Source organism: Sander vitreus, chromosome 5 (genome assembly GCF_031162955.1).
Source record: "Sander vitreus isolate 19-12246 chromosome 5, sanVit1, whole genome shotgun sequence".
Taxonomy (NCBI): Eukaryota; Metazoa; Chordata; class Actinopteri; order Perciformes; family Percidae; genus Sander; species Sander vitreus.
This window is the reverse complement of record NC_135859.1, coordinates 2,440,430-2,461,593: the sequence shown is the minus strand read 5'-3', so window position 1 is coordinate 2,461,593 and position 21,164 is coordinate 2,440,430. Positions and strand designations below refer to the sequence as shown.

At 41.3% G+C, this 21,164-nt stretch overlaps 2 protein-coding genes across 6 annotated transcripts in view; one reads left to right on the top strand and one right to left on the bottom strand.

The window, feature by feature from the left end:
- The window catches only part of zdhhc8b (zDHHC palmitoyltransferase 8b), an 83,326-nt gene extending 74,747 nt beyond the window's left edge, over positions 1–8,579 (bottom strand). Inside the window, exon 1 of the mRNA XM_078250031.1 lies at positions 8,261–8,579. Coding sequence (XP_078106157.1) covers positions 8,261–8,364 — 104 coding nt within the window. The 5' untranslated portion in view covers positions 8,365–8,579. The remainder of the gene's footprint in view (positions 1–8,260) is intronic.
- Positions 8,580–12,023: 3,444 nt separating this feature from the next.
- pgam5 (PGAM family member 5, serine/threonine protein phosphatase, mitochondrial) lies at positions 12,024–20,201 on the top strand. Of its 5 annotated transcripts, none has more exons than XM_078250034.1 (6): positions 12,026–12,558; positions 13,194–13,366; positions 14,479–14,604; positions 15,540–15,628; positions 18,005–18,138; positions 19,660–20,201. In XM_078250034.1, exons 1-6 carry the CDS (start codon positions 12,329–12,331, stop codon positions 19,808–19,810), a joined length of 903 nt encoding a protein of 300 aa, XP_078106160.1. In that variant the 5' UTR covers positions 12,026–12,328; the 3' UTR covers positions 19,811–20,201. The 5 variants fall into 5 exon arrangements, with proteins under 5 accessions (XP_078106162.1, XP_078106160.1, XP_078106158.1 ...); XM_078250032.1 differs by having other exon boundaries at positions 14,479–14,606; positions 15,536–15,628; XM_078250035.1 differs by having other exon boundaries at positions 12,027–12,558; positions 18,008–18,138.
- The last annotated feature ends 963 nt before the right edge of the window (positions 20,202–21,164 follow it).

The window sequence follows — 21,164 nt, the reverse complement described above, 5'->3', positions numbered from 1 at the left end:
ACTACAAAAGAGTGCACAAGCAAAACAAACACGATCAGAGCTTGGAAGAACGAGGGCGGGCTAATTTTAAAAAGCACTGATTTCTATTAAAACTCAACATGTGCTTGAAAATCAGGCTAAGAACATAATGCAATTTGGATTATTTATCACCTGCTGTTGCAGATTAGGATGGCTATGCTTTTATTCATTTATGATAAATCATGCAGATGGATTTTTACTGGAAATTAGCATTCTGTTACAACTATTCAAATCCTTCCACAAAACAGGGAACACATTGTATATATGGTGTGAAAAATGATGCAATGCATTTGTTTTAGTAACAGCACTGAAACAGTACTTTGCATTTTGGGATTATGTTTTTTGTAAAAAACGTACAAGAACAGTGGAAACTGTTGCTCTTTAGTACATGATCACTAAAATTGAACTTTACAATGTAATAACTGTGATCATCTTGTAAAGTAGGTGACAGCAGTGTTGATTTTGTTAAAAATTACAGTGGATCCTGAAGCTTGATGTAATTTAAAGTTGGCACCCGTTTGTGTTTGTGTTGCATGCAGAGCAGGCAGGACTTCACCCTGCTCTAGGATGCATGTTGGAGAGCCAGGGAAGAGGATCTGTCAGCATTACCTTAACCTAGTTGTCAAGCAGCAACAGGAGGGCTGGGATGGAATGAGATTAGAAGATCTGGCCTTTTTTTCTTTTCTTCTCTGGGCCTCTTTCACTCATCAATACCGACGGAGGCAGTCAGCTCTATGAACGCTCTAAAAGACGAGGTGGCGGTTCAGGATTACCTTTCCAGTCAGTATAAGTTTGCCTTTTGTACACTGCTGTTGTGTACTGCGGGTTGGGAGAGGAGAGGTGATGATGGTCTACGTACACAATATGTGACCACAGAAGTTATTCTATTATCGAGATAGCAAATGAAATTAACAACTTTATTTTTCTCCTGGAGTCTTAAAAAGACCTTTGCTGGACTCCTGACCCCAATGAGAACCACTACTCTACAGCTTTACTCTGAGGAGACACAACAGCTGGCCATACCTTTGCTAGACAGATATATGACAGTTCCCTGCCAGGGAGGACAAGACTAGTGTGTGTGTGTGTGTGTGTGTGTGTGTGTGTGTGTGTGTGTGTGTGTGTGTGTGTGTGTGTGTGTGTGTGTGTGTGTGTGTGTGTGTGTGTGTGTGTGTGTGTATTAGCAGTTTTGTAATGGTTTGCTCCCAGCCAAAAGAAGAAAAAAAAACAGTCCCATTCAGAAGTCCCATCAGAAACAAAACACACTCATCCTTATTAGATCAAGACATTTGATCACATCACTGTCAAACTGTCCGCAGCTAAAAAATATATGAGCGATGGAGTTCAGATTCAGACATGTCGAGCTCACGCTAGAGTTAACAGTTCTCCTGCGGTCTCCACTGTTTGAAAAGAGATTTTGATTTTTGATATTAGACAAGTCTACGTCTAGTGGCTATGTAAAGCTATAATTAGGTACTATAGTGCTTTGAGCTAATACAAAAAAAAGCTATCTACATAGAGTACACTAACTGGGAGAAATCAAGATCAAATTAATTCTGTTACACTGAACTCTTTCTCACTAAGAGACTCCCTGGCATTCTCTCAAGGACTCCCGAGGCCCCTGAACACCACTCAGACTCACTGGTCTCTACCAGTACAATAACTAAAGTTTAGTTTCTGAGTAGTAATGTTCTACATTACAAATGGAAATCAACACAGAGCTGATGGATTTAAATAGAAAGTAACTCAGATTTGTGTTGCATGATGGTATCGAAGAAACTTCAAAGGAGTTTGCTTCTGTATTGATGAAATCAGGACATTGGGCGGTGGGACATAACATAGGGACTGACTGTTTAACACTGAATTAAGTCAAATCACTTTGACTTAGCAGTGGTGGAACAGGGTTTTTGACTGCTACACCATGTAGCTGCTGTATCAGCTTTAAAAAGGAAATTCTCAGTTTCTTTCAGCCAGGTGGATTTCACCATAAATGTGGCTATGGTGGCTATATGGGACTAATTATCCACTACTTCTCTAGCACGAACACACGCTAAATGGAAAGCTATCCACAGCCTCACACATGTAAACAAAGTGATGTGCAAGTTGACCCCGATGTAGATCCCTATGCAGTTAGCCATAAAGGCCGTTCCAGGTGGCTTCTTTCTGTGTTTACTTTTGTTCAGACTCAGAGACAAGCGTTTGAAATTATTCATATAAAAAAAAGTCCTTGTATACCCAAATCTCTACAAGAAAGTGGAGAGTGCAAAATTGGCACAACCCATGGAGCCACAATATACATATATGGGAAATAGGTTGAAATGAACTGAAATCATCCTTTAAGGCTATGAAGCTGCAGGAGCAGGGGATTGGTCTACAATCTGTAATGATCTTACAGGTTGGAAACGTGCCTTGTTGTAAACCATAAACCACAATGAGAATGAAAATAAAATATAAATCAGCACACGGGCTAAAAATATGCTGTCTAAAGTATAACGCACCAAAAAAAAGTCCATTTCTAACCGTGGCTTGATCTTCTGCATTAGCTCAAAGAGAAACAACACCCCTTCTCTATTTTGTTATTGCCTGTCATCTTAAGTACATTCTAAAAAGGCAAAAGTGACACAACCCTGCACTGCCATTGTCAATCTCCAGACCCTCACTTCAAGGTGCTGATGGAAGAAGACCTACAGAGGAAATTACATCGTTATCTAATCTGACAAAACTAGCCTCACCGCACAGACCCGCTACTGGCTTCATCCCTAGCGGAAAAAATACAGCAGTTATCTCAACAAACCAGGAGTCTGCGCCACATGGATTTTATGAATAGGTAGAGGGAATAATTTGGCCCTGGTGAGCTTGTACGTCGATCGGCTACTTCTGGCCCGGTCAAGATAATCAAGTCTTATCCTCTGTGTGACATGAGGACAGGATCATTCCTTATCCACCCTAAGCTGAGGGGCTGGAACTCAATGCTGTGACAGTGTGTGAGGACAGAATAGTAATATGTAGGGTGGGCCGTTTTTTGGCAGTTTGCAGATTATCAGTTATCAGGCATATAAGACACTGATACAGATAAAGTTAATTATTAATAGTGCGCTACTTTGGCTCAGCTACAGCTCTGTGTCTGTCCCTCTTCTTTGGTTTCACTCACCACTGAGTCTGACTTAATGTCCCCCCCCCCCCACAACACTATCTGACTCTTTTACTGGGTATTATGTTGAAAGTTTCTCATTTATTAAATAATTGTTTAAAGCATTTAAACAAAGTTTTGTGTTGGAGTTTGTAACATTCCAAAATCTTAATTTTGACTTCATTTTTACTGTAAATGCATATATTTTATCGGTTTCATTCACTACTAATAATCGGTATCATCTTGAAAAAACAGTATCGGCCGATTCCTAGTAATATGTAAGCCAATACTGAAGACGAATACTGATGAGCATTGCCTTAGGAGCTAAAATGTCCTCTCATGAAAGTCATGGAATATTTTTGTTTAGCTCAACTATGAGGTTAAAGTTGTGCAAGCATGTCACAAGAGTCCTGTTTATGTCTCAGTATGCTGTACATGAGTATCACATCAGGGAGGCTGAGACTCTGGTTTCTTGCTTTGATAGATGCTTGTTTGAGCAGAGACACTGAAAGAGCTACAAGCATATTCATGTCGATGGGTGATTTCCTCCTTCTGAGAAACACTTCGCTCTTGCCACATCTCAAACTTGGCAATATATCCTCGATCACATCATTTAAATAAACAAACTAAACCCAAATCAGTCCCAATGTTATATGAGCAATATTTAAAACAGGCAGCCAAGATGGTCTGGCTCCCACACCGAGCATAAACAGGCCTGGTTAAACCAACAGTTCATTTAACTACAGTCAAACACGGGGCGGCTCACAGCCACTTATGCCACACAAGAGGGAGGCATTAATAGTTACAAGCTTCTTTACAGAACTCTTTGACAAAAAGACGACAGCAGCTCTGCATACATAATCACAAGCAGGACGCGGATTAGGATCAATGAACCAACATTCAATTATGCTTTTAGACCTTCAATTAATAAGACACACACAAAAAAACAAAGTTACATACAGCAGAGTGAAGAGGGGACAGGCGAACACAGAAATTGTGACAAACACCTCTGGCCACATGCTGAATGTTCAGGAATACATAAATAGGAATAATAAAATCATAAAGCTCAGGAGACTTATCACATTATAAGCATTTAAATTAAATTAAATTTTGTATTTCATTAAAAAAAAAAGTTTGATAAGGAGTTATATCTCTCAATTAAAGAAATATTTGCCACAAAACAGTTCAATATACTTTGTAATACTTTGCTCAATATGAGATGTATTTAAACGCTGCTTGAAAACATACAACTTGTAAAAATCTAACTTTTCATTTAATAAATACATGTTTTATCCTAGACACCTTTTCTTAGCATCAGTATCTCTGTATCCTTATGTCTTATGTCGCATTTCCATGCCACGGCTCTGCTGAACTTGAAAAGTTGTGGATAGTATTGTAAGTACTGGTAGTTTTTTTTTTTTTGGTACCACCTCGGTTGAGGTTCCGAGTGAGCTGAGCCGATACTAGAAGGTGGAGTTTAAAGACTGCAGACCACTGATTGGTCAGAGAGGATCATCAAACTCGGCATCAAAACCGCCATTTTTAACTAGCCAAGCTACTGTCAATAGCAACCGCAGTTTTTTTTAAAGCACACCACAGTACAATTGACGAAGTGCAGACATAGTTGCCAATGAAAGGATCCAGCGAATGTTGAAGATGATGTTATGGCAGTTTCACTCTGCGTTATAGCGATGAGCTGAGAATTCCACCTACACTGAGCGAGTACTATCCAGAGTGAAAAACAAAATAGCAAAAAGCACCTGGTACCAAAAGTGAGTTGAGTCAAAATGAGGCGTTAGAGTACCAGAGGACTGGGTGCTACATTTCTGCTTTACTACGAAACTTGTTGCGAGACAAGTTGCGAGAGAAAACAACAAGTTCCTGTACTGTGTAAATGAGGTAACTACATACAGAGGTTCTATACAATTAACCCTGTAAAATGGCTATATATTTAACCATTTAAAGGGCCACATATGTGCCAAGATATAGAACCTTAAAAGGTTAAACATAGGAGCACTTGTCTATCATCCCCCTCGTTCCCATATGTCGACAACTCTGCACTACTCAACTAAAATCAAAAATACCTTTAAAACTCTCGACAACAACCTCTGAGTGGAGCACAAATGCAAAACAATGCATTCATTAGGATCTGAATGAAGTCTGACTCAATGGATATACAGTGAAAAGGAGGAAACAGATGTGGAAGCTGAAGATTAGATTATATTAGATAGCCTGTTCTCATGTGCAGCTCTGCTCTCAGCCTGGTGGCTGTGGCTCCACCACTCACTGCCTCTCTCATAATTCACCTTCACGCAGCAAAAACTGCTGAACAGAGGTCTTGTCCAGATGATCAATTGATAGTTTTCACACATCTATCCATGCGTACTCCAAAGTATGGACTATTAGTCTCAGCAACAAATGATAATGGTCACCCTGGCAGTTCCGTTTCCTGAACAGGTTATCCTTTTGGCATACGGTCAAGGGCAGTGATGAAGCCATCCTGAGGAATTACTTAAAGGTAAAAAGAAAGCTTCTTCAGTGCAGCCATACAGAGCTGGGACAAATTGAGACACAGCGAGACGCCTAAGCTACTGTATAATAGAATCTTGCTGTAGACCCAGATAAGGCTGGGATAATATTATGATGGCTAAACCATGACTAAAAGCTTAATTTATCATCCGTATTTTTGTGATGAGTCGTGGTCATGCTGTGTGCAGATATAAATAATTCTGTACTAATGTGTTCTAATTCAATCTCGGTGGGAAATACAAACTGTCAGAGTGTGTGTGTGTGTGTGTGTGTGTGTGTGTGTGTGTGTGTGTGTGTGTGTGTGTGTGTGTGTGTGTGTGTGAGAGCGAGCGAGCCAGTGCTGGCCCCAAGTCTCATCCTCCATTGCCCATATGACACCAAGTGGCCTGCTGGCAACAGTGAGACCATTAACACACTGCGGCCTAGGAATAAAAAAAGATCTGTGTCCCTGGCACTCGGCTGTACTTGAGCGTATATGAGGGACTAGTCCTTTAGCTTTAACCCCTGCACATCCAAGCTTGTGGCTACCAAACAAAGTTGCCAAAATAGAAATGTAAAATGTTCCTACTTTTGCACTTGTTGTACGTTAATCTGGTTAAGACATTTTAGATACCATACCATAAGGCTAGACTGGGTCCAACATGATACGCTCTATAAGAATGAGAAGATATGGCCTAGTTTGGATGTGCACTGCTCCCCAGGGGGTTCCATTATACGTGACTCAATCCTCCAGACCTTTTACTGGGAAAAGAAGGAGCAACCGAGTAAAGTCTTAATCCTCACCCTTGAACCATCTGCTGGGGGGGATGAACGTTAATGTGTAGCCTGATGTGAACCCCAACAAAAGAACAACTAATAGGCTATACTGTAATTTTTTTTTAAGCCTCTGGGCAGCAATAATTCTGACTTCTGCTATTTGCGAACAATATGACTGATGCAGATCTCTTATTAAATCATAACACATTCATTCAACACCAAGACTTGTAAGTGAGGCCATTTGTTTATGCAAAGCCCTAGACATTACACCGAGGAGTGCTGGTATTTTTAAAGCTACAATCCATCCTACCGATGCTACCCACAAACACCATAGGTTTCCTTCAGTCTCGGTCATTGCTCTGAGACTGAGGGTGCTAAACCTCTCAGGGTGCAGTTTAAGCGTTTTCTGTGTCTTCCCGCATTTTATTGTCCATACAATTAGTGAGGAACACACTGTATCACACTTTTGTATCTTATATGGATCTGTGTCGAAAAGCAATACATGATTTAATGGTACAAACACACACACACACACACACACACACACAACCTTAGATCAACAACAGCTATTACAGTAATTGGAATAAAAATATGTGTTAGAAATGATAGAAACATCATCTCCACACCCAACATGTTCCCATTAGCCACAGCAACATAAGGTCTTTAAAACACTGTAAAAATCCTTCCGCCCTTGGAGGGCAAGTAATCACATGTAGCGGTTTTAAACTTTGGCAGACAACACGACTCTGCATAGGCTAAAGGTTGAATGATATATCCCTATATCCTCAGTCCAGGTCAGAGGTTTCCAACATGTTTTTCAAACCCCCCCCCCCGGGTTCCTTGCAGCTGATAATTTCACGATAATCCACTCACCTGGGGGTTGGCACTAGAGGAGCATGTACTGTATGTGGGAATGATGAGTCAGACTAGATGCATCACTCTCTCTGCTGTTATCTCCCTCTCTATGGTGCCGGCTCAATATTAGATTGATAGCACTAACTTACTCTTTCATCAGATGGAGGGGTCTGGGACAATGATGCTGGCTACGTGACTGACTACAGTATGTGATCATCCTGATTGCAGCTGGTGCGTGGATGAACCACTGACTATCACCTGCTTGTCAGAACATAGACATTCATAGAAGTGAATTAATATCTGCTTCTGAGAGAGTAAATGACCTGTTTGGACTTGGTCAGGGGTCGCCAATACTCCTCATTCCCTCCAAAGGAAAACCTAAATTGCTGTATAGGCTATAGGGTGAGACATGGTGGTAGATGCCATAAAGCCTAGCTGGGGACTCCTGCAGGACTCCACTTTGGGGACCCCAGGCTTAGAATGATTCTAATGCTTCTTGACAGGTTGTGTGACCCTGGAACAATCTCAGCTGAGTGAGCATGTATTAAACACAATGCAACCATTGTAATTGTATCAACAACTGCCTGCGACATTTCTTCAATGGAAAGTGAGTAACTGCGGCCTAAACTGTGGTCTCCTGCACGGTTATAGCGTTGTTAAACTTACATGCTTTATTGGAAGTTTACCTTGCAGGTATTACGGCGAAATGGTGCGTCTGAAGGCAGTTTAAGACACCGCTGCGAGATTCCCCGTTGGGATAGACATATCCTACGCTAAAACTATAAAATCACTTATTCTAACTGAAGTGACTGAATCCACCCATGCAAACTTTGAGCTGCAAATCCACTCATGTCTGTGTAATCTGGACACACACACACACACACACACACACACACACACACACACACACACACACACAGTGGCAACCCGGCGGCATGCAACGAATGAGAAGCGAAAGAAGCGATGCAAACTTACGTGAAGACGAAAAATAAAGTGGTCGATCCCACAAGGAGTGTGGCAGCAGTGGACACTGGGATGTATTTGGTGGGTTTAAATCTCTTTCCAGCGCTGTTGGGCATTCTGTAATTTCCACATTCCTCAATTATTTATTCCGATTGGAGTCGCATGTAGAAAAAAGATCCAGTGTGCAGTTTCTATGGCTATTAAAAGGTGCAACCGGTCCGTCTATGCTATCGTTGAAGCCGCATAGATCCTAAAATAGAGAAGCAGGAATACACAGAGCTCAGCTCAGCTCACTCGAAGCCGCCTGGAAATCCCACCCTTCCAATCCAGCCCACTGCTGAGGTCACTGAACCGCTTGAAAAGGTGGAGTCTGTGTGCAAACCCTGCAAGTGTCTTCAGAAGAAAAATGATCGGAGCAATAATGTTGATTAGCTTGCATTTAAAACCCATAAAAGAGTGCAGAGTGACTAAATGCTTTCGGTCACTCTGCACTCTTTTTTTTTTATTTTTTTTTTAAACCCAGGATATTTCGCGAATTTAAAGAAAAGCCTACCTTTCTCGCAAAATGCTCACAGACTCTAATCATTTAGCTGTAAATGAATCTGACAGCATTAAGAAGACAAGCTGTTTGATGTTTTGGAAGCTGCTCTGCAGGTAGCCTGTAGTTCTGGTCCGGATAGGCAGTAGGCCTAGTAGCGCTCTCTTGGCGGAGAGAGCAACACCAAACTTCATTTAAAATCTTGCAGTTTGATGTTGCTTTATTTGCTTACAAGCGTGCACATGTACAAAGCAGGCATAGTTGCTTTGGCAAATAGTCGACTTCCACTCTTGCATTCGGTTTGGTTATTCATTACCAAAAAGGCATTTATTTAAGTTGCTAAAATGACTCTTCCCCTGCCAGCCACAGTCCTACCAGGGGCAGTGCAGTGTGAAGTTTATGTTAGGCCTACTGAAATTAGGCTATGTGTTGATTAGTGCGGCTTTAAATTGTAAACCAATGTCTCAGAAGCTAATGTGGTCCCACTGACATGCTGAATGGAGTTTATAGTAGTGCTGCCGGTAAATAACCAGGGCTACTCCGCTGTAGGTGCTGCTGTGGATTTAGAGCGCCCTCAAGTGGCACATGTTGGGATTTATGACAATTGCGCGAGGTGTGGAGCGGAAGTCGTCATCGTTGCGGTGTTTATTTTTTATAATAATAATAATAATTTATACTTTATTAATCCCGCAAGGGAAATTACAATGTTTTCACTCTGTTGTTATTATTACTACACACAGTCCTGAATTATACACACACACACACACACACACACACACACACACACACACACACACACACACACACACACACATGTTCAGTACCTATACATGCACTAATGGAGAGATGTCAGAGCGAGGGGGTTGCCCATGGAAAGGCAGAGCAGTTGGGGGTTGTTCAAGAGCAAGGAGGTCCGTATGGGGACTTGAACCTCCGGTTCCCAACCCAACTCCCTACTGACCAAGCTACTGCCACAATTGCTATTGCTATATGCTTTCAAATAGAAAGCAGGCACTTTTATATCTCATTTTACAAATTATTCTAAGCAGCATGCACATAAAATATAGGAAATAACAAAAATGTAATAAAACAATAAGAAAACCCTATGAAACAATAAACATAAGAATATAAAATACATTCTGATACACTGAAATACACTTATAAATTAACAAAAATTAATAAGATGGAGAGCTTTAATCAATACAGACTTTAAGTAATTCAACAAGTCTCAAGGCGCTTCTTTTTGCCGGAGGGCTAACGCACAAAACCAGGATAAGGGATTAAGTCGGGATACTCAAGTTATCCTGGATGAATTTAGCCTTGACAGGTTGAATTAAACCCAGCCAAGTAACCACGGAGATGTATTCTTTGCAGCTAGCCTGCTCCAGAGCAGTTGGTGTTTTATCTTTGTTTGGTTTTGGTAATAAAGTAAGTATATCTTGTTTCATTGTAGTCAATAATGTATTATTTTGTAGTCTTATAATGCTTCAAAAGACAATTCTCTTATATCAGTCCAGAAAAACTGATAAAAGTTAGTCGTAAGGCCATCTTGACCAGGTGATTTTCCCAAGGCCATTTTCTTTATTGCCGCATCAAACTCCTCAATTGTCAAATCCAGAAAGAGACAAGTGATGGGAGGAGAGAAGGTGAGTGAGAAGAAGAGGCGGTGGTGAGAGAGAGATACAAGAAGTCTGAGATTTGTTGAATGGAAGAGCATATACACATGCCTAGGTGTTTCAGTTGGCAGGAATTTGGTTATGTAGCCAAAAGGACAGATAATATGTACTGGGTGTGGTGAACATGGTTGTTATGGAAAGTGTGAACAAAATGCTGTAACTGTGGAGATGATAAAGATGGGGGGCGGAGGTGGAGGTGTCACTTTTGTTAGGACAAGGGACTCCCTATAGTACTACTGGGTATAGGAAATGAACTGCAGTAGCTACGTGGTGGTGGTGGTTGAAGTGTGGGTTGAAAGGAAGGAATTAATGGTTGTGAATGATAATAACCCTGGTAAGAGAATAGAATGAAACAAAGTTAAACAAATGGACAAAGAAGACCAAGCATTGTGTGGTGTGGGGACACCAATGCACAAAACTAAATGCAAACTAATGGCAATGGCCAGTCATAGAAGATTTGTTAGATGAGAGGAATTTAGTGATGGCATCAGTATAAACATTCATGCTTCAGTGACAGAATTAGCTACACTACTACTACTACTACTACTACTACTACTACTACTAACTCAGAGAAGTTTAAGGAAGAGTCAACTTTATTGTCAATTCTGCAATATGTGCCAGACATACAGACCAATTGAAAATATGTTTCTCTCTGACCCATGGTGCAATGACACGTACAAGTATAATATAAAATATAAGAAATACAAATAAAGATGAAAAAATGTATATAAAAAATAAAAACATAAATAATATGTACAATTAAGATAAAGATAGATAAGTAATATATACAATTAAAAATGATAAATAGTGCAAATGTAAGGCAAAACAAAACGGTATAGAAAGCTAAAGATATTAAGATATTAATAATGTGCAATATAAAAGGAAGAGTTCCTGAGTGTATTCTCTGAGTTTAAGGAGGGGGCTTAGGAGAAAGGGGGGGAGGGACTGAGAAGTTGTTGAAGTCCTGATCCTCACAATCTTACCTACAGCGCCTTTAAGGTACACAGTTCTAATAAGTTTTCTGAGGAGGGAGGACGAGGCATAGAGAAAACTAAACCTGAAAACAATGGAAGAAGAAAAACATATTTAAGTGCATAAGGATTGAATTTTTTTGTACTGCAATAAAGCAATAGCTAGTGATGAAAGGAATGGTGAATGAAAGACTAATGTATTATTTAGAGCAGTGTTTCTCAAATGGGGGTACTTTGGAGGACTGAGACTAAGTTTTTGTTGCTGTTTTTTGAAGTTTGTCATTTATTAAAAGTTTTTGTCACTATTTTCGACCTGTTCCTTCCTTCCTTCCTTTTTTTCTACTGTCTCACTTTTTTTTAAGTTTGTCTTCCTTCGGTCTTTCTTTCTACTGTGTTTTTTTCAGTGACACGGCTGTTTAGTAAATCTATCGCTGGTTAGGGGGTAGGCCTGCTTGGCTTAAAAACACAATTCAAATGGGGGACATTATTGAAAAAAGTTTGAGAACCAATGACCAGTGACGAGACAAAGCGGAGACTGTAGGAGTGAACCAACTCCAGAAGATGGCAGTAATGTAACACTAAGGATGCCTGCTGCCGTTAAACGTCAAAGAAGAAGAAGGTTCGGGTGGGCCACTGTAATGTTTGTAGAAAACTGCCTAGATTAGCTTGCTGTCTCTACTGTTTTTTTAGTTTCCGAGCCGCCACCCGGTAGATGTTGTGCCATAAAAAGCGTGTTTTGTTTCCCTTGCTGGAGTTGGAATTAACAGTCAAACGCCATTAAGCAGAAGAAAGCAATACATTTGTAAGGAGGGATAGCGTTCCGGCTTGGTAACGTTAAACCTGTTAAGCTCAGCTAATTAGCTAGCAATAGTTTGCTTGTTCAGCGGCTCGCAGGATGTCGTACAGGAAAACTTTAAAACTTGTTTGTGGGCTCGCTGGAGGCTCTGCCGTCTTAATATTCGCCGCCGCTGCTGCTGACTCCCGCGGATACTTCGGTGAGCAACGCAGAGAGGCAGGGAGTCGGTGGTCGAGACTCACTGTTCTTCAAGCTGCGCAGCCGGCGTGGACACCTGCCAGCCACACGCCAGCACCGACTGGACACGCCTGGGACTTTAACTGGGATAAGTACGTGCCTCTAACGTTACGCTGTCGCTTAACTGTTTGATTGTTTGAACGTAATCAATAGCATTATATTCCCTCCATTTCCACTCCAAATCTCTGTCAAATATAGGCTACATCAATTTAATAACAGGCTATCCACCACGGTGAAATATAGGTTGATTTTTGGGTTGAGTTTTTGTGAAACGAACGTATATTGGACAACATTTCGGCTTACGTGCAGTTTAGTTTCCCAAATGATGAGTGTCTTATTTGAGACAGGTTAGGGTTAGGGTAGCACAGGTGGTTTAGCAGGTTCATAATTAATTAAGGACATTGTATGTGGAATTTGGGACTGTAAACTGCACGCATACCCAACATTTCAATATCTTGCTAAAATGAGTTGGTGTTTTGGATGCATGAATCTGGGGACCATAAGGATTTGTGAGATCAAGTCACAGTGATGCGAGTTTGGTGTAGGGTTTCTTCAAAACAAGATGTTTAGAAGATTTCTCAAAGTATTATACTGATATTATAGTATTATACTCAGTATAATCATCTTAAATCATAGTTGTGTTAACCCAGTTTTCCACCCCTCAAGTTAACCATGTCAGACAAAGCCACTCCTAATCTGCAGATCACCTCGTCTTACCTCTGTTCAGGAGAGACCCATCTGCACTGACCAATGGGAAGAAGAAAGAAAATGCAACTGAAGACCCCAGCTCCGAGCAGGACAACGGCAAACCAAAAGCTACACGCAACATTCTCCTCATCAGACACTCCCAGTACATCCTGAGTGGGAACAGCGACAAGGAGAGGATCCTCACTCCATTAGGTCCTTGTTTCCACTTAAGTCACATGGAAAGTTGACCAGACAGACAGCAGTCTGGAGAGTAATTTCAGTCACACTGAGGAAACGCACTGATTCTTGGATCTAGCTTCAATAAAGTACTGTTCTGTCTCTGATAGCGTAATATCATGTGTACTGTACCACCAGAGAATGTCTAATAAGGGGAGAACTTCCACTCTCGGGAAACTTCTGGCTTCTGAACTGGTTGCAGTGCCACTCTGGTTCCATATGAGGGCGCTCACAGCCAAGTGCAGAATGAATGGAGGTCTATGGAGCTATAATACCCTGCAAAATCCACTTTTCTCAGGATATAATTTTTTTGTCTAGTAATTTGAATGTTGCATTCGAAAGGGGAGGCTAAGAAAATACACACTGCTGGGTGTTAGATTTTTTTAAAGTGGCTTTTTTGTTCTAAAAAGCCTTTTAAAATGTCAATGACTTCATACACATCGTACGGCCAGAGATACTGCTTTACGGAAAGCTCTGAGTCGCTTCCTTTTTTCTCTCGAGGCATCGACAACACAGCTGACAGGTTAGACTCCCCCTGTCAATACACGTGCTAGAAAGAGGTTTGGTTGGCTAATGTTTTAGACGGGCTCTGACATTCTGGTTCCGCTTTGGATGCCATCAAGCGGGATCTCCGGTCATAATCAGTCCTTCACTGACCAATCAGCATTCATTAGCAGCAGCTAGCGTGTTATGGGCAACAACGACTCGACCTGTAAGAAATCGAAAGGACATAAGTACTCGTTCATTCAACTTTTGACCTATAATCCATGTTGAACTTGCAAAAACTACAATCAAATCTGAGATTTCTCAACGGCAATCAGGCGAAAGAGACAAATGTAGCCGTCTAGCTCCATAGACTCCCATTCATTTTGCACTCGCCCGCGATCACCCCCCAGTGGAACTCTGGTGGAACTGCAACCAAATTCGGTACAATGGGGCTTAATAGGGAGTGAACAGGCTCTGGTACCACCCTGACAGCAGAATGATCTCCGTTTTGTTTGCTTGCTTGCCTGTTGTCCTACCCAAATGGCTGTTTCTGACAGAGAGCTATTTGTTTTTAAAATGACCCTTGTGTCTCCACTTCCCAGGTCGTGAGCAGGCCGAGTTCACGGGAAAGCGGTTGGCAGCATTGGGACTCAAGTATGATGTTCTGGTCCACTCCAGCATGGCCAGGGCCACGGAGACTGCAAATATTATCAGCAAACACCTCTCAGGTAGTGGATAGAGCCACACTGTCTAACACCAGTCTGGAAAGTAAATGGGATCATCTATTTTTTTTTATCTCTATTGCTCTAAGCACTTTCAGTTTCTACAATTTTCTATGAACAATAACGGTAAAAGAAAAACACCCTAACCCTCACCGGGCCTAAGTTGCCCCCCACCAGACCTAAGCCTAGTGCTGGGCGATATGGAGAAAACCAGATATCACGATATTGTTGACCAAATACCTCAATGTCGATATTGTAGGGTTGACTATTGGTGCTTTTACAAAATATTAGATCAAAGAATTAAAATAAAATTAGATAAAAAATCATCAGTAATGTGGATATAATGACTAAGTGGGTAAAGGCCTAGAACAGCTAGAACAGTCTGGTAAGTTCAGAAAATGACAACACTTACCGTACTACGATATTACTATATCCAAAATCTAAGACGATATCTGGACTCGTATCACAATATATCGATATATAATATCGATATATTGCCCAGCCCTACCTAAGCCACTGGGAATTATTTCTTAATGTGTTTTTAATACATTCTTTAAACTACAGTTTCAGTAGGGCGACTCAACTAAACGTAGTCTTACTCTCCAGTTTGCTTTTAGCACTGACTAAATGTAGGCCCCTATGGAGTCTGTCTGATAGCTTTTTTTTTTATTATTCTCAATTTCATGATTCCGTCCATGATTCTGTTACCTCAGAAACTATTGGGCTCTACATTAATGCTGCCATCAGGCTGAGACTCCGGGCCCTAGTCATAAAAAAAAACAAAAAAAACAACTTTTCGGGGGGAAAACCCTGTATTCATATCCCTTTTTATCCTTGTTGTATGCTTCTGTATGGCACACATTAAAGCTGGTGCAGAAATGCTGACCATCACAAACGTATATTAACATTTTTGTTTCGCCCCGGATGTCATACGGGTCTAGGAGTGGAGCTGGTGAGCTGTGATTTGCTGAGAGAGGGTGCACCTATCGAGCCGGTTCCACCGGTCACTCACTGGAAGCCCGACGCTGTGGTGAGAGAAGCTGCAACCACTCTACCTCTAGAGCGTGCTGTAGGCCTGAGATTCTGTATCATTTGCATATCCTTGTAGCGCTCTGCTGCCCACATGTCCGTGCACGTGTCCTGTCAATAGTTATATATATTTTTTTTTTTTACATGTTTACAATACATCAGTGCACTGCCACAGGAATGGATCATAGGAAGAGTCGATTACCAACATGCCAAAGTTTAAAGGTGCCTGGCAGCTGATGATCAATCTTTTCATTAGTTGATTCATTTAAATAGACATTTTGCCATTGTTACATAACCAGTTGGTACATTTACTAGATACATAGATACTTACTTACTTACTTTATTGATCCACAAGGGGAAATTCAAGGTCCCAGTAGCTTAAAGGCATCACACACAACATACATCATAAACAGGATGATAAAATAACAAATCCACATGAATAATATGGACAAGAAAAGATACTAAATAAAAACTCCACATGAATGTACTGAGGGATGTATAAGCATGAGACAGGGGCAGGGACTGACCCTGTGATTCAGTATGCATGGTCAGGTGCTCTATGAGAGGGGGTGTCATGGTGGTAGTGTAAATAAGTCCAATAGTGCAAGGATAAAGTCTAGAGAGCAGCATTAAATAGGACTTAAAGGGTTAGGTGTTACCCCATTGCAAAAACATACCCCAATGATATTTGGCCACGCAGGTGGATTTTGGTCATCTTCATTCCATTTGCTTCAACTTCAAATGTTGGACATGATTGGATAATTAAACGTTCAGTAAGTAGCTTTTATAAAAAAAAATAACTTTTTTTTTTTTGTGTAATATTTGCTGAAACTGTCACTATATCCTGACAGAAGCACATGAGACAGATCATTTGTTCCTTCCTCTGCCCCCTCCTAATGCTCCTAATGACATTTGCAAGTTTCAACCGCGCCCGGAGATTAAAAACCAATCACGGCCAAGAAGTCTCCAACGCCGGGTCAGTGACCAGCGCTGATCAAATATGAATCAAGATTCTGAATTTCACAACTCGACGGGACACTAAAATATGTTTCTGAAAACATTTGCGAACATGTGAGAAATAGACAACGCAGTAACAGAACCTTGATTCATATTTGATCAGCGCTGCGTAGTTTTACAGTTTGACCGCAGTTCACTAGCAGTCATTGACACTAGAGATGGTCCGATACCATTTTTTACTTCCCGATACTGATTCTGATACCTGAACTTGCGTATCTGCCGATACTGAGTACCGATCCGATACCAGTGTGTCATATATTTTATTATGTTTTAACAACTGTATACCACTATCCCTGTATGGATGTGATATGATTTCTATCTTTGTTGTCAGTCTGGCTCAGGTTAAACTCTTTGTGAAACATGAACAAACACAAACAATGAACGCCCCAGAACTTTCTTTTATTATCCAGTTTGACAGTCAGTTATAACGGAAAAAGAACATAAATAAACTACTTTAACGTAGATTTTCTTCAGGGCTGTATTACGTGGTATCGGATCGGTGCATAAACTCCAGTACTTCCCTTGTTTTTTGTTTTCCTAACGCCGTTGAGAGCACCAGGCAGAGGAACGGGATCCCCCCCCCCAGATTATCAGATTCATGTAGTACTGTCGGGATATAGTGACAGTTTGAGCAAATGCAACAACAAATTATGTTTTATGAAAGTTACCAAATGTAGCTTTAAAGCTGTAGTGCGTAGCTTCTGTCTCCCCCATGAGGAATTCTAAGTAATGACAACAAAACTGTTGGTGCGCCCACATAATACAAGCCTTCATTGATCTCTCTCTCTCCAGAGAGATCCAGAGGAACTTAAAAATCCCCAAATTGGTCCAGTCGGAACACCAGAAAAAAAGGGTTCTAGGAATTTTATGTTCTAGGAACTGCAAAAATCCCTCCAGTCGGAAAGCGGCTGTTATCTTCACTCGAGCTTCTGCGCGGCAAAGTCACAGGACAACACAATCTTCTGAACATAGTCACACTGAGAAATCCAGAGGGAGTTGTGTGGAGCTGATAGTCTTAATTAGCTTTGTAGCAACTCATTTGGCAACGGCTTGAATGTAACGGACGTTCATTAATATCAAAAAGTTACGCACCGAAGCTTTAATGTAAATGTAACCACCAATATTCCCTACTGAGAGCAGTGCAGCAGCAGTTTTCTCCCCTGAGTGATTCAGTGCTGATTTAGCCTCTAGTAGAAGTAACGTTTCTCCATACGGTTGGCCTCATTTTGGAACTAAACTCTTCATACGTTCCCCACAATGCACCGCAGCATCATGCATTGACTGTATACTGACCGAGGGGGCTCGAACAGAACCCTTTCATGTGACAACGGTGGCTTTCAACCTCTCTACCGTCCTCCAGCAGTACCACGAAGACGGAGCTCGCATCGAGGCAGCGTTCCGCCGCTACATCCACCGAGCCGACGCCAAGCAGAAGGAGGACAGCTACGAGATCATCGTGTGTCACGCCAATGTCATCCGCTATTTTGTCTGCAGGTTTGTGCCGCCGGTGGACTCGGTGGTCGCAGCTCAGCTGTGTGTTCTCGCTTTGCTAACCATTGTGTTTAAACTATGCCGCAGTTTGGTTTTCATACGATTCTTTTTTGGAGTATGTGCTTCACTTGTGTCATTGTGCTGTTAATGGAATTCTTAAAAGAAAATGCCTGTTTATTGTAAATCTTCTAGCTGCTACATGCAGCCTTGTGCATTCCTTGGTGACGGTCTGGTTGAAAATGGACTTTTAGTACATCTAGTTGGTGATCCTCCAAATGCTTACTTACAGGACAAGATCACACACAAATCAAATTGTGTTGGAGTGCTCATATTATGCTCATTTTCAGGTTCATAATTGTATCAGAATAGGTTTAATTTGTCAAAAAACACTATCTTTGTTGTACTGCACATTGCTGCAGCTCCTCTTTTCACCCTGTGTGTTGAGCTCTCTGTTTTAGCTACAGAGTGAGACATCTCACTTCTGTTCCATCTTTGTTGGGAGTCGCACATGTGCAGTACCTAGGTAAGGACTACTAGCCAGTCAGAAGCAGAGTATGAGAGAGTGTCCTGACAGTACCTAGGTAAGGACTACTAGCCAGTCAGAATCGGAGTATGAGGGCATGCCCTGACAGTACCTAGGTAAGGACTACTAGCCAGTCAGAAGCAGAGTATGAGGGCGTGTCCTGACAGTACCTAGGTAAGGACTACTAGCCAGTCAGAAGCAGAGTATGAGGGCGTGCCCTGACAGTACCTAGGTAAGGACTACTAGCCAGTCAGAAGCAGAGTATGAGGGCGTGCCCTGACAGTACCTAGGTAAGGACTACTAGCCAGTCAGAAGCAGAGTATGAGGGCGTGCCCTGACAGTACCTAGGTAAGGACTACTAGCCAGTCAGAAGCAGAGTATGAGGGTCCTGACAGTACCTAGGTAAGGACTACTAGCCAGTCAGAAGCAGAGTATGAGGGCCCTGACAGTACCTAGGTAAGGACTACTAGCCAGTCAGAAGCAGAGTATGAGGGCGTGCCATGCTAGCAGCTAGGCGAGCATTATAACGTGTGTTCCAAAGTGACCACGTTTGTCTCTGAAGTAAAGGCTGGACTACAATAGAGCTGTTTGGAGCAGTTTGTGAACAGTGTTTTCTGTTGGAGATGGTAAGTCCCTTTGGGGGGGACTTTGGGCTTTTTCACTTTGTAAACCTATAACATGCACAAAAAAAGATATATAACAATAAAGGAAAGGGAAAAAGCCAAAAAGCGGAATATGAGCACTTTAAAAGAAAATGCCTGTTTATTGTAAATCTTCTAGTGGCTACATGCAGCCTTGTGCATTTCTTGGTGATGGTGCATGTGGTTGAAAATGGACATTTAGTACATCTAGTTAGTGATGATGATGACAAGGTTTTAATATCCTCCAAATGACTACTTACAGGACAAGATCACACACAAATCAAATTATCTGTTAAATAAGTGTCAATATATAGTAGCTCTAGTTCTCAGCTGCTCATATCTTTCTTTTTGTCCCCTCAGGGCTCTGCAGTTTCCTCCAGAGGGCTGGCTACGTATGGGCTTGAACAACGGCAGCATCACGTGGCTCACCATCCGTCCAAGCGGCAGGGTGGCCCTCAGAACCCTGGGAGACGCAGGATTCATGCCCCCGGACAAACTAACACGGACCTGACGGCCCCAACGCAGGGCAGGTTTCTGGGACTCTGATGCCCAGTTAGTCGGTTGCAGGGTCAAAGCTCAGTTTTCTCCTTAAGTGTCTTGAAAATTACGTTTTGATGTTATTTTGTAATTGAACTACCATCATGTAACGAGAGACTCGGCGGTTGTGATCACTTCTGTGCCATAAAGCGCCAGCAGAAGTGATCAACAGCTGCTCGTGAATGTAACTGAGGATTTTTACACAAGTGGCTGATTTTTAAACCAAAAAAAAAAAAAAAAGTTGTATTTGTATAGCTGTTGTAAATGCAAATGTTCTAAGCTTTACATCTGTCATTACAGTATGCTGAAGTGAGGATTGTGTTGTATGGTGCAGCTGTAGTAAATAAAAGAAACCGATGAATGGCTGTTTCTGTCCCATTTCCTTCCTGAAATACATTCAAAAAGACATTGGCAGTAAAGTAGGAGTGATGTTTTATTGATTAGTTGAAAGCAAATGAGGTCTAGACATACAGAAAGAGAATTTACCATTGTTATCTTTTATAAAGCACATAATGCTAAAAGCACAGAAGCATGTTTTAAGTTTTTTAGGTGCATTTTTGCAAAGTTCCACATTCATAAACATTCAGAGACCAGAATTCAATCTGTTGTCACTTGAGAGCACAAGGATGACAATACAATCTCCTCAGATAAAGGTTTAGTTCACAAAAAAAATATACATTCAGAACAAAGTAGTGGCAATCTAAATATTTAAAATGATTGGCTTTTTTTGTCCTAGACATAGCTGATAAGCCCTCGTACAGCAGTGAATTTATCCCGAAATTATAATTTGTATAGAGCAGGTTCTTGTACATTCAAATACTACCAATAGACTTAACATGTTTTAGAGAACTGCAAAAACCTGCAACATGTTTCCTGTAAGCCAATTTAAACCACCTAAGAGATTAATGGCAACTTTGGGCATCAAAGCTATATTAAGCAATAGTTTTGAAATTAACACTGAATCAAACTTTTTGTAATGTGAAAAGGGTTGTGAGTACCGCCGATCCCACTGGAAATCAACATCCAACTCCATGTAGCTCTCAGCTAATCAGTTAGGTTCTCCGTAAGCTTAAGGCAGTTTCTTTGTCAGCTAGATGTCCATAGAAAGCTAAATAATTGCATCAGGATTCTGTTGCTGTTGAGTTAGTCGTTCTGCCCCCTAGTGGTTAGAAATGGCCTAATACAGCTTTAGCCCAGACGAGACAAATTTGAAATTACACTTTACCAATGGGTGTGTTTTGTCATTCATACTCACAATGTGGGAGATGCTTGTGAATGAAAGATAATAGAAAAAAAAGAGAAAGAAAATAAAAAATTCGAAGGCCGCC